General features: G+C 46.0%; 1 protein-coding gene across 10 annotated transcripts in view; it reads left to right on the top strand.

The window, feature by feature from the left end:
• Positions 1–13908, top strand: part of KMT2C (lysine methyltransferase 2C) — a 440610-nt gene that overhangs the window by 177332 nt on the left and 249370 nt on the right. For 9 of the 10 annotated variants that reach the window (XM_075315433.1, XM_075315425.1, XM_075315429.1 and 6 more), the window contains 3 exons: positions 1772–2454; positions 9122–9241; positions 13486–13599. In XM_075315433.1, coding sequence (XP_075171548.1) covers positions 1772–2454; positions 9122–9241; positions 13486–13599 — 917 coding nt within the window. The remainder of the gene's footprint in view (positions 1–1771; positions 2455–9121; positions 9242–13485; positions 13600–13908) is intronic. The other variant, XM_075315430.1, reaches the window with a different exon arrangement.

Raw genomic sequence — 13908 nt, 5'->3', positions numbered from 1 at the left:
CCGTATATGAACAGGATGGGGGTATATGAGCAGGATGGATGGAGGGTATATCAATAGGATGGGGGTATATAAGCAGGATGGGGGTATATGAGCAGGATCATATACAAGGCAGGAGGATCATTACCAGGATGGGGTGCCTTAGTAGAGAATTTGGGGACATTACCCCCCCATAATAGTGTCAGCAGCAGATCCTCGCCCCATAACAGTGTGTCATGACCACATTTTTTTGCTAAAAGTTTTATTTTCCTATTTTCCTCCTCTAAAACCAGGGTGCGTCTTATAGTCCGGTGCGTCTTATAGTCCGAAAAATACGGTATATGAGCAGGCTGGGGAGTATATGAGCAGGCTGGTGAGTATATGAGCAGGACATTACCCCATAACAGTGTCAGCAGCAGATCCTCGCCCCATAAGTGTGTCATGACCACATTTTTTTGCTTAAAATTTTATTTTCCTGTTTTCCGCCTCAAAAACCAGGGTGCGTCTTATGGTCTGGTGCGTCTTATAGTCCGAAAAATACGGTAGTTATAAACTGATAATCTAAATGGGATCTGTGCTTTCAACAAACTGCATAAGTAATACAAGCGACCATAAGGAAACCTCATAATACATTGGAACCTTAGATTAAGAGTACCTTGGTTTGAGAGCGTTTTGCAAGACAAGCAAAGCTTTCTAAACATTTGTAACTTGGTTTAAGAGCAATGATATGCAATAAGAGCAAATACTCACCGTCCACACTTCCGGTTCTGTCCTTTCACTGCGCTCTGACCCACTCTGGAGGTGGCTTTCTGTACATACAGTATGTACTGTATACAGTACACCATTGTACTATATACTATGTCAAGCAATTTGCATTTGTGGATACAGTATTGCACTTTCTTATTGATAACCAGTGCAGCACATTGCTTATACAGTACTTCTCGCACACCAACAATTCTATTGTAAGCTAACGTCCAATTTAATTTGATGTAATGTTTTTTTTATCGTACGGTATTTTGCGTTAGTGTACTGTAATAATTTTATTTGAATACAGTACATCATTTTGTATTACTGTATTAAATTTGTATAAATACAGTAAATATTTTTGGGTTGTGGAACAAATTATTTCCTATGGGAAAATTCGCTTTGATAGAAGAGTAACTTGGTTTATTAGCACACTCCTGGAACCAATTATGCTCGTAATCCAAGGTTCACTGTATATATTACCAGAGAATTTTGCTCCTTTGTCCACTTACAAATCACTACCCCCCCCCCCCCCCCCCACCCCTCCACTTCCCCTGCCTTTGCGTAATCCACTCTGGAAATAAAAAGGTCAAACCAGTCTTTCTGAAGACCAGATGGACTTTCCTGTACGGTGAGGAGTCAGGTTATACCTCCTATAGACTATATGGAGATGGTGGGTGGGAAGGAGTGAGCAGCATAGTGGACAGTGTCTGCTGAGTCTCTTACTGCATTCACAGCTACACTGCTCAGTATTGCTGTAGAGGGTCATTCATTCTGCTGCTGTTCCTCTGTGTGATCACTGGGGAAGGAAGAGCAGGAATCCCTCTGTGTGCACTGCACTGTGTATGAGAGACAACATGCCGGCTATCCTCCTCCTCCCACCAGCTCAGAGTGAATTAAGAGCTGGTGCTTGTACAGGGGAAAATTAGTGAAAATGCAGGATGCAAGATTTTAAAAAGCTAGAAAATGTTATTCCTCATGCAAAGACTCTTGAAAAACTCCTTGAAAATACATTTTCCCTTTAAAAATTCTTCCCTTTTTTTTCTTTTAGCGACACCAGAGCACAATGAGAAATCAGACCTGGAGACCGATGCCTCTTTCAATGCAGACAGCATGGACATCTCTCATTCAGACCACATGCACATGGTACCAGATGAGCCCGCACGAAAGGCTGCGTGTGAGAAGACGCCAACCCAGCAGCCACTATGCCTTCGTGATAAATACCAAGAAACTCAAAGTCCTTCTGAGGACCGGAGTGAGCCACATGTCCTGGAGAATTCTTGTGGATCACCGTCAAAGTTTCAGCTCACAAGCAATCCTAAATTAGAAGAGCACTTTGATTTGACTTGGGGTCATGAACACATTTCACAAAAAAAGGGGGAGCCGCTGGTTTCTGAAACGTCTGATCTTCAAGACATGGAAACTGCTCCTAACAGCGAGACTTCAACTGAGATGAGCTCCCCGGCAGGGCACAAAAGTCTGAAGTCTCCTACCGGGATGGAGTCTCCTGCCACTTCAGTGGACACCAGTAAGACCAGTGTGTCATCCTCTCCTGCAGTTTCCATCGACTTTCAATCATCCAATGATATATTTCAAAGTCAAACTCCGGCACATAGATATAGCACAGCAAATGCCTTTCAAACGACATTTATATCTGTAACTCCAAAAATCGGCATGGGTAAGCCAGCTATCACCAAAAGGAAGTTTTCTCCTGGCAGACCGAGATCAAGACAGGTAAATGTGCTTTATATTATAGGGTAAATACCAAGAAAAGTCAGGCTGACAATGTTTTTTTTTTTTTTTATTTTCTTCCCTTTCTGGTTTTCTTCTCCTTTATTGCTTTTTATAGTTTAAGATTTTTTTTTACATACTTTTAATAGCGTTAAACCCCAAGGGATGTTTACACTGAGTATCTGCAGCAAAAGCCACATGCAACAAGGGCCGACTTATAAACTGTGGGAAAAACCCCACCAAATACCCAATGTCTGAACTTCAGCCTTTTTTATTATTTATTTGGGGCAATTTTGTGGTTTTTTTTTTTGCTCCACACAAAAATCTGCATTTGTGCCCCTCTATTAACTTGGGGAATACAGGGTAGAGGAAACCACTCACCGATCTTTATTCCACCTGTTCCATATGGAAATGCTGGAGCCGCCCGGGTCCAGGCTTCAATAAAGCATAGGAAAAATCCAAATATCCAGCATCCAAAATCCATAATAAGATTTTTATTTGAAAAGTGTGAGACACAAGCCACCAAACAAACTACTACTAGGCACAAAATCAGCTCGTTTGGACTTATGTCTTATTCAATGGTATTGCCATGAATAAGACTTAAGACAAAAGGCATGGGATTTTGTGCCTAGCAGTAGTTGGTTTAGTGGCTCGTGTCTCACACTTTTCAAATAAAAAGCTTACGGATTTTGGATTCTGGAGATTTAGATTTTTTTTTTCTCTAACTTGTATAGACGTTCATAACATTGCCAATAATATTGCAATAACCCTCATACCAGTAACTAGCGAGATCGGGCACAGCCACCTCTATATTCTTGGCGGTGTATGGTGGGGCTCAGCTTTCAAGATCAATGCAGGTTCCTGACGGAGATAAATGTCTGTGAATATTCTTTAATTGTAGCAGTAATTTTGGAAAATCTGCACAAAAATGCAACATGTGAACTTGCCCTAAATTGCCTCCATTTAGTTGCTGAGCAAGAGTGCAGCTGTAAAGTTTGGTGCTTTTCCTTTAAACATTTGTAGTCCGGCCACTCCCCTTTCAGATTATATCCTGGACCACTCCCCTTTCAGATTATATCCTTGACCACTCCCCTTTCGGATTATATCCTGGACCCACTCGCCTTTCGGATTATATCCTGGACCCACTCGCCTTTCGGATTATATCCTGGACCCACTCCCCTTTCAGATTATATCCTGGACCCACTCCCCTTTCAGATTATATCCTGGACCCACTCCCCTTTCAGATTATATCCTGGACCCACTCCCCTTTCAGATTATATCCTGGACCCACTCCCCTTTCAGATTATATCCTGGACCACTCCCTTTACAGATTATATCCTGGACCACTCCCCTTTCAGATTATGTCCTTGACCACTCCCCTTTCAGATTATGTCCTTGACCACTCCCCTTTCAGATTATGTCCTGGACCACTCCCTGTTAGGTTTGCACATACTGGAATCTCCCCCACATTAGCGTCAATGAACTGACTGCCTATATTTTACATTGAAGCATCTAATGAGTGTGTGCAAAGATCATTGTGAAAGGAAGAGGCGCAGGGTCAGCTGTGATTTCACCTATAAATGTTACCTGTCTTTGTAGTTTAACCTCTGAAGATAAATAAACTGTTGTAAACTCTTCCTGAAAGGATAGGAAGTTGGAGTCTAATATAGCCCTAGTGGCCAGTGTGAACATTGCAGCGTTATGTTGATGTAAAAGCAATTGTCATAATTTGTAATAACAGGTCATTTTCTGCTGATAATAGTCCATGGATTGCATTACTGGACCGTTCTTCAAGCTGCGAGTGTAGCGTTATCCAAATTCATTAGCCGCAAAGTAGAAGGCTGTGATCCCGATGCCTCGAGTGCCAGCACACACAAGAATGCATTGTTACCTTTTCACAAAGTAGAGTTTGCCTCGGATATACCTTGAAGTGTAATGTTCTCCTTACTTGCGTGTGATGGTCAGCAGCCTGCATTATTGGCAGATTTGCGTTTATCTAGAGGACTTGAAGATGGTTTTCTCGTTGCCTCCAGTAGGGTCTTCCCAGAGTGACGCTTGCAATGACTGCAGTTACGATACTTTTGGGAAGCCCTTGACACAAATTTAGGTTCTTAGTTGAAAATGGTTACAAGTATATCGCCTCCTGCGCCCCTATTTCAGAGGGTCACCCCATCTTTACGTTCTTCAGCTAGACGTGCTGACACCAGGGGATTCTGGTCGGGGCCACAGAGGATGAATGTTTAGCTAAGCCCTGTGTGTGAAAGAGAGTCAGAGTACAGTACTCATCCCACCAGTTATATAAGGCGTAAGGACACTAATGGTCATGTCACACACAACGACAGCGACATCACTGCTAAGTCACCATTTTCTGTGACGTAGCAGCGACCTTGCTAGCGATGTCACTGTGTGTGACATCCAGCAATGACCTGGCCCCTGCTGTGAGGTCGCCGGTCGTTGCTGAATGTCCAGGACCATTTTTTAGTTGTTGCTCTCCCGCTGTGAAGCGCACATCGCTGTGTGTGACAGCGAGAAAGCAACGAACTGAATGTGCAGGGAACAGGAAGCCGGCTTCTGCGGACGCTGATAACCAAGGTAAATATCGGGTAACCAAGCAAAGGCTTGGTTACCCGATATTTACCTTCGTTACCAGCGTCCGCAGCTTCTTGAAGCCGGCTGCCTGCTCCCTTCACACATAGCCAAGGTACACATCGGGTAACTATAAGCAAAGCGGTTTGCTTATTGACCCGATGTGTAATCTGGCTACGAGTGCAGGGAGTCAGCGCTAAGCGGTGTGCGCTGGTAACCAAGGTAAATATCGGGTAACCAAGCGAAGCACTTTGCTTGGTTACCTGATATTTACCTTAGTTACCAAGTGCAGCCTCGCTTCCACACGTCGCTGGGGGCTGGTCGCTGGTGAGATCTGCCTGTTTGACAGCTCACCAGCGACCATATAACGACGCAGCAGCGATCCTGATAAGGTCAGATCGTCGTTGTGATCGCTGCTGCGTCACTACATGTGACCTAGGCTTAAGGTTTGTTTGTATATCCTCAATATATTAAAGGAAATATAGGATAAGTGCTGTCCAGGATATGTCAGCTGTTTTAGTGTGCAGTTTTTTATTCCTCGATTTAGTGGCGGGCAGCCTATATGTATATACTGATTTTTCTGATCCTTGCATATTATTAGATTTGCTTAGTTATTCATTTTTTTTTTTTTTTTTTAATTTAAGGAAATGTGGAAATATTTAATAAGTGGTGTGCTTGACCGGCTGCCTTTTTTTCGAAGTATTTACGATAACAGCCTGCCACTTGCTTAGAAAATTGTTAAAAACCTTGAAAAAATCCTTGATCTCTCCTGATTCTGCCGCTCTTTTTCATTTTGCGCTGAATCGTTCCATTGTTGTTCCATTTTCATATGAAAAGGCTTGTTAGGCCACTTGTGACTTTTAGGATCGCTACTTCCAATAGGTGGCGCTAGAGTTTGTCTCTTTTCCTGGAGAGACAATTTGAATAATTCCCAGAGGGACATTGCAGCTATAAGTCCCCTCACCACTGGCAGCCAGACTGGTTTGTCAGGTCTCCGTAACTAGAATAGTCTTCCCCCATGTTCCATTTTCCAACATTTTAGGCATTTTCACAGTATATGCTGCTCCTAGGTGCTGAATGGATGGGGAGGGGGGCTTGACTGTTTGCATGAATCCCATAGATGGGAGTGGAGGGTCCCGTATTCTGGCAGGTTCACCTTTCCATTCCTTCCCATCTGGATGAGGCAGCTGAAGGCCACCTCACTAGGTGGGTCAGGGGGATTCTTGCTAGAAATGGAGAGGTGTCCGGTATGTGTGCTAGCCATTTTTAATGGATAGAGCAAGTATCAATTAATGTTTTGGGCTATTCACATGTCCCTGTGTTTTGACGACTAAGTGGTCCACAAAAATTAATCAATTATGTTTGACTTTCATCTGAGGCACAGATCAAAATTACCCACCCGAGTCTATGGGCCTTTGAGAAATCACTAAGCACATGGATGGCATCGATGTGAAGTCTGCACTGACCGTGATTAACATTGCAATGCCAGGAGATGATTTGCTATTTATTTAATTTTCATATCTGGGGAAAAAACTGAAAATATTGAATATACAAAGCGCAGGGACCGACAAGATGTCACCAGAAACCAAAGTCCTATTACGGGGGACCATTTATCCTGAGAAGTTCAAGCATTTGAAAACTTTCAATTTCCCTCCCTGCCTTCCCATTTTACTACATCATTTTAGTCATTCATTTCTTGGCTACATGCGCACGCTGCATCTTTTTGTGTTCACAAACTGCAGCCAAAACTGCACCTTGTCAGAGAGAGCCTGGAAATGTCACAAAAAACGCATGTCATTTTAGGTGTGTTTTTGCTGCGTTTTTCACAGCATGCGTTTTTGCTGCATTTTTGTGACAAATGTTGACAAAAACACAGGAAGAATGAACATGCTGCATTTTTTTTGTCACAAACCTTTGACAAATAAAATGCTGACAAATAAACTGCAACGTGCGCATGACAAATCTGACTTCTCATAGACTTTGCTGGGAAGTCAAATGTCAAAAACTTCTGACAACAAAACTGCAGCCAAAAAAGCAGCAAAAAAGCAGGAAAAAAAGCAGCATGCGCATGTAGCCTTACAACTGGTGGGGCTGTTGGTATTTACCATTTATGAGAATAGAAGCAAAAAAGTAATGGACAAAATGGTTAGCTTGTTTTTCACACCCCCCTCGGCAATAATTGTGCTCTTCAGGGTTGTTATTTATTATTATTATTATAGCGCCATTTATTCCATCGCGCTTTACAAGTGAATAGGGGGTATACATAAAAACAAGTACAAAATTATTATTATAATATAAGTTCTTAGTAAATTATCCCTATTCATATGGCTGGAGATGCTCTTGTGTGCCCCTGCCCTGCACGTGGCTGTGGCACCGCTGGGTATAGCCGGTGAGGTGGGCCATGGTACAGAGTCAGAGCAGCCCCTTCATTCTCAGGACTGGTTCAGTTTGCTTTGTATAATGGGTTGAGCAGCTCCTTAATTCAGTACAGACCTCCTGAAGCAACACCCCCCTGCAGCACTTACTTCTGCGGATATCATTGTGCAGCGGGGAGCCGCACTATTCACTCTACTGCAAAAGGTGAAATTGGCTCCTACATCTGCGGTATAACGCGACACACAGCTGATCGCAACCTGAGGACATACTTTACATGAGATTGCCTTAAATCTTCTGCAATACAGCGCTGGAAATTCTGCAGAGTTTTTGCATTGTGGAAACTGTGTACATGTTGGCGTTTACATGAACAGGACAGATTAGAAGTCACATATAAGAAGTACTTGTTTCCACCCAGTGACTGCTAGCAGAGCTCTTATAATCCATACAACACAGATATTGCTCAATGATATTGCTGATTTTGGTATTATCCCTCTTCCAATAGAGCCTGCGGTGCTTTTGTACATAAGAACCATATATTAGGCTACAAAAACTAGCTAAGGCTGCTTTCACACTACGTTTTTTTAACATGCGTCATGAACGTTTTTTTAACGCAAAAACGGATCCAGTGCAAATGCGTTTTCATTTCAATGCATTTGCATTGGACTCGCGTCAACCTGCGTTTTGCATGCGTTATAGTGAGGATCCAGCGACTTGCAGTTTTTTAACTTTTTTCAAAAACGCTTACTTCTGGCATTTTTGAGCTGCGTCCAAATACTGCAAATTGCTGGATCCTGACTATACTGCACGCAAACGTATGTGAACGCTGGCATGCTGATAGACAGGATCCTGCTCGGTCTACTGAGCAGCCTCGCGTGATCAGTCTCTCTCTCCCCTTCCCTCTCTCCCCTTCCCTCTCTCCCCCTCCCTCTCTCCCCCTCCCGAGAGCGGAGGACGCTTGTAACCAAGGTAAATATCGGGTAACCATGGGCTTAGTTACCCGATGTTTACCTTGGTTACGTGTGCAGGGAGCCCTGCTCCTAGCAGCTGCAGACGCTCGTAACCAAGGTAAATATCAGGTATCCAAGCAAGTTACCCGATATTTACCTTGGTTACGAGTCTCCGCAGCTGTCAGATGTCGGCTCCCAGTCTTACACATTCAGTTCCCCTCACTCCCGATCACATGACTCCAATGCCCACCCATTAACTTCAAGTGACAGGATCCTGCAAAATAACAGACGTTTGCATGCGTTTTTCTTTGCAAAAACAGGATCCGCTTTTGCAGCAAAAAAATGTTCATGACGCATGCTAATAAAACGTAGTGTGAAAGCAGCCTTACATGGCAACCAATGTTTAAATCTTAGGTTTGAAAGTGAAATGAATGATCTGATTGGTCGGGATGATTCTTTTCTGCATTCATAGTCAGATCAGGGAAGTGTGGGATGATTTAGTAATAAGTGCAGACCTTGTGTGACCTCGTCTGACCACCGCCCACGTCTGACCACCGCCCCCGTCTGCCCGTGTCCAGCAGTGTTGGCCGCCTGCTCCACAGCTCACGGTGCATGTCGTGCTATGTATCAGATTAATTGTGTCAGCCTCATTGTCTACATTTGCTTGGCTTTTCTAACCCTTTATGTTGCTGGCTTTGTTTTTTCGTTTTGTTTTGTGTTGCTGAGTTTATACATATATTTTCTCACCTGCCATGTCTTAGGGCACTTGGAGTACCAATAATACAGTGAGCCCACCTTCCTGGTCAGCTGATGGCTCAGAGGGTTGGGACTTTTTTAAGTCCAGACAGCTTTCCGGCAGTCCCTATTGGAGCATCAAAGTGGTAAATAAGTTGCATTTCTACTTTTGTGTGATTTATTTTCCTTATCGTGTTGTCTGTAGCACAGTCTCTTCCTCCAGCTTTCAGGATATCACTCCTCCATTATGTGCAGCCTTGCAAGCTTTGGCCATGTTGCCTGAATGTCTTCAGATTTCCTTTAACTGCCCTTTAAATGCTTTTCTAATGCAGCTTTTATGTCTTTGCTTGAATAGCTAAAATAAATGTATGTATAATTGGACTTTTCCTGTGCTGTAAAATGGATTTCAACTATCCCTTGACCAATATACAAACTTGACGCCGTGAAAATGTAACAGGGTATTAGCTTTGTATCACATTGAGCTGAAAAGGTTTCCTTATCCTTTCCTACAAGTTATCCTCCAATATATTTGGTAACACAGTAGTGTTTCAGGGATCATGGATTTAAAGGGGTATACCCATCTAAAATGATTCTATCCCAATATGTAGTAGGTCTAATAGTAATAAGAATATTAGCAAATACATCCTTTTAGAAATGTAGTATAGTTCTCCTAATATAGCCATGTCTCTTACCTCTTGTGCAGGGCATTACAGTAGCTTGGGTATCCATGGTTACGACCACACATGTAGTGACAGTTGCTAGTGATGGTAACCATGTATACTTAAGTTACTGTAATGCCCTGTACATGCGGCAAGCGACATAGCTAATCAGGAGAACTGTACATTTCCACCTGGAGGTATTTGCTAATGTTATTATTACACTTCATAATGGGATAGGATTTTGGAGATGGGAATACCCATTTTAGGTTTTCTGAAACCCATAGAAAACCTTATGTCCCCCAACACAGTTGGAAAAACAAAGAAATAATGATGATCTGTCTTAGGCCGGGTACACACATCCGGCTTTTCGCCGATTTGACGGATGCGGCGCACGCAAGTACAGTATGATACAGTACAGTGGCAGCGCCGCAATTTCCGGGTCACATGACAGCATGTGACCGGCGCTTGTTGCGCTGACAGTGTACTGTATCATACTGTACTGGTGTGCGCCGCATCCGTCAAATCGTCGAAAAGCCGGATGTGTGAGAGCGCCCTTACTCAGCCTCCCAGGGTCCAGCACAGAGTCTCTGCCACTGCTTCCAATTTTTTTTTTTTTTTATCGTCTGCATCAATTGCGTGACATTAACAGCGCTGCAGCCGATCAGTGAGCACAGAAGCTCAGTTGCCTACACAGACGGAGCCGCTGAGCTCTCTTACTGGCTGCAGTTGTCAGCGCCGTAGACAGAATCAAAGAAGACTCCCCCCTTCCCTCCTCCAAATAATCTCTCCCCCCCCCCCCCCCAGTTTATTTTAACAAACTGCAGCCAAGGGACAAAGGTTTTCTGAAATCAAAAACTTCTTCCTTTAAAGATCCTATGGGCCCATTTTGGAAATGACTTGGCTTCGGCAGACCATACAGTGTAGGTGATCTATGCCGAGTATTGCAGCTTATCTCACCTATGGAAATGGCTATCTGTATTTTAGTCCCAGACTACCCCTTTTAATATACGAGTATCGCTTCTTGTTAAGGGGACTGTCCCTCGTACTCCGAAATCACGGAACCTTTGAAATGCGACCACATAAAAATGAGGAGCAATAGATCTATTTTTTTCTGAAAATATTGTAAATAATTTTCCATTATTTATTATAATGTATGGTCCATGTATACCATTTTAAAAATAAGAGCACTGAAATCACAGATCCACCTCCGCTCCCCCCTGTCTGGCTGTGTTTCCCCACCACTCATCCTTCTCTTTCTGCCTGCTCTTTCAGGTGAGGCCCAGGCATCAGGCTGGTCTGTATGGGGAGGCCCAGGCATCAGGCTGGTCTGTATGGGGAGGCCCAGGCATCAGGCTGGTCTGTATGGGGAGGCCCAGGCATCAGGCTGGTCTGTATGGGGAGGCCCAGGCATCAGGCTGGTCTGTATGGGGAGGCCCAGGCATCAGGCTGGTCTGTATGGGGAGGCCCAGGCATCAGGCTGGTCTGTATGGGGAGGCCCAGGCATCAGGCTGGTCTGTATGGGGAGGCCCAGGCATCAGGCTGGTCTGTATGGGGAGGCCCAGGCATCAGGCTGGTCTGTATGGGGAGGCCCAGGCATCAGGCTGGTCTGTATGGGGAGGCCCAGGCATCAGGCTGGTCTGTATGGGGAGGCCCAGGCATCAGGCTGGTCTGTATGGTGAGGCCCAGGCATCAGCCTGGTCTGTATGGTGAATCCCAGGCATCAGGCTGGTCTGTATGGGGAGGCCCAGGCATCAGGCTGGTCTGTATGGGGAGGCCCAGGCATCAGGCTGGTCTGTATGGGGAGGCCCAGGCATCAGGCTGGTCTGTATGGGGAGGCCCAGGCATCAGGCTGGTCTGTATGGGGAGGCCCAGGCATCAGGCTGGTCTGTATGGGGAGGCCCAGGTATCAGGCTGGTCTGTATGGGGAGGCCCAGGCATCAGGCTGGTCTGTATGGGGAGGCCCAGGCATCAGGCTGGTCTGTATGGGGAGGCCCAGGCATCAGGCTGGTCTGTATGGGGAGGCCCAGGCATCAGGCTGGTCTGTATGGGGAGGCCCAGGCATCAGGCTGGTCTGTATGGGGAGGCCCAGGCATCAGGCTGGTCTGTATGGGGAGGCCCAGGCATCAGGCTGGTCTGTATGGGGAGGCCCAGGCATATCAGGCTGGTCTGTATGGTGAAGCCCAGGCATCAGGCTGGTCTGTATGGGGAGGCCCAGGCATCAGGCTGGTCTGTATGGGGAGGCCCAGGCATCAGGCTGGTCTGTATGGGGAGGCCCAGGCATCAGGCTGGTCTGTATGGGGAGGCCCAGGCATCAGGCTGGTCTGTATGGGGAGGCCCAGGCATCAGGCTGGTCTGTATGGGGAGGCCCAGGCATCAGGCTGGTCTGTATGGGGAGGCCCAGGCATCAGGCTGGTCTGTATGGGGAGGCCCAGGCATCAGGCTGGTCTGTATGGGGAGGCCCAGGCATCAGGCTGGTCTGTATGGGGAGGCCCAGGCATCAGGCTGGTCTGTATGGGGAGGCACAGGCATATCAGGCTGGTCTGTATGGGGAGGCCCGGGCATCAGGCTGGTCTGTATGGGGAGGCCCGGGCATCAGGCTGGTCTGTATGGGGAGGCCCGGGCATCAGGCTGGTCTGTATGGGGAGGCCCGTGCATCAGGCTGGTCTGTATGGGGAGGCCCAGGCATCAGGCTGGTCTGTATGGGGAGGCCCAGGCATCAGGCTGGTCTGTATGGTGAGGCCCAGGCATCAGCCTGGTCTGTATGGGGAGGCCCAGGCATCAGGCTGGTCTGTATGGGGAGTCCCAGGCATCAGGCTGGTCTGTATGGGGAGGCCCAGGCATCAGGCTGGTCTGTATGGGGAGGCCCGGGCATCAGGCTGGTCTGTATGGGGAGGCCCGGGCATCAGGCTGGTCTGTATGGGGAGGCCCGGGCATCAGGCTGGTCTGTATGGGGAGGCACAGGCATATCAGGCTGGTCTGTATGGGGAGGCCCGGGCATCAGGCTGGTCTGTATGGGGAGGCCCGGGCATCAGGCTGGTCTGTATGGGGAGGCCCGGGCATCAGGCTGGTCTGTATGGGGAGGCCCTATAAGTGAAGATCTGAGAAGCCCGGAATCCGAGTAGCAAATCTCCTTCCTCTGAACTACAAATCTAGTTGCAGAATGCAGGCTGTTATTTACGGTGATCTGTATCAAAAACACAAAACTCATCGTGGGCAGGTACCCTAACAACCAACAATACCCTGGGGTCTGTACAGGATGCAATGTACATATAAACCAATTCTATATGGAGCTCTACTTGGTATAAAATATAATTATAATTTTAGATATTTCTAGTCTCTTCCTTGTGTCCTGTTGCTGGTTAGTTTGGTTCGGGTGATAGTTGCCACTTTGCAGGGTTGTTCTTGTGAAAGGCGTTCTTATCCTTTCTTAGGACTATGGTGTTTGACCTTTTTCCCCTCCTTCAATTACAATTTGCAAAAAGTGTTAATTGAATCCTCTGTAATCAGGCTGTGGAATCTGTAACCTCTGATCTGCCAGCAGTATTATTATTATTATTATTGTCTGTAGTCTGTCGAGGTCCGGTATAGTGTCCTATGAGATGATGCTTGCTTTCTAGTTTTCTCATCATCTCCACAATGCCCCCCTATATTGAAGAACGCAACTGTATCTGGTGTTTTTACCAGGATTTACCTTTAGAGATACTCCAGTTATTTTTTTTTTTTTTTTACAGGGTCGTGGATCAGGATTTCCTAGGAGGAGACCGAGGGGGTCTGGTCTTTCAGGTCGTGGGGGAAGAGGCCGTTCCAAATTAAAAACTCCCATAGGCAACTTCATATTTCCAGGGGTATTGTATAAACTATTATTTCATGTTAAGAGTTGCAGTTTCCCAGCAGCTGGAGAGCCACTGGTTATGGGATTGGTAGAGTTGGTGCACATTGATTTGTAGTTTTCGGTCCTCTGGGCCACTGGAAGGAGCCGTGAGCACCACCTCCGACCTCCCAGCATCCGTAGCTCTCTTGGTTTGCCGGCCTGGCACGACATAACATGCAAGTCACACTGCAACAGCCATCTAATCAATAGAGGAGCCACGGATGCAGATAAGAGGCGGTTCTCAGGGCTCCCATCCAGCGACTACAGATGATGGACGTGGCCA

The sequence above is a fragment of the Anomaloglossus baeobatrachus genome, chromosome 6, assembly GCF_048569485.1.
Source record: "Anomaloglossus baeobatrachus isolate aAnoBae1 chromosome 6, aAnoBae1.hap1, whole genome shotgun sequence".
Taxonomy (NCBI): domain Eukaryota; kingdom Metazoa; phylum Chordata; class Amphibia; order Anura; family Aromobatidae; genus Anomaloglossus; species Anomaloglossus baeobatrachus.
The sequence above is the reverse complement of the archived record's forward strand: the minus strand, read 5'-3'. Positions and strand labels throughout refer to the sequence as shown.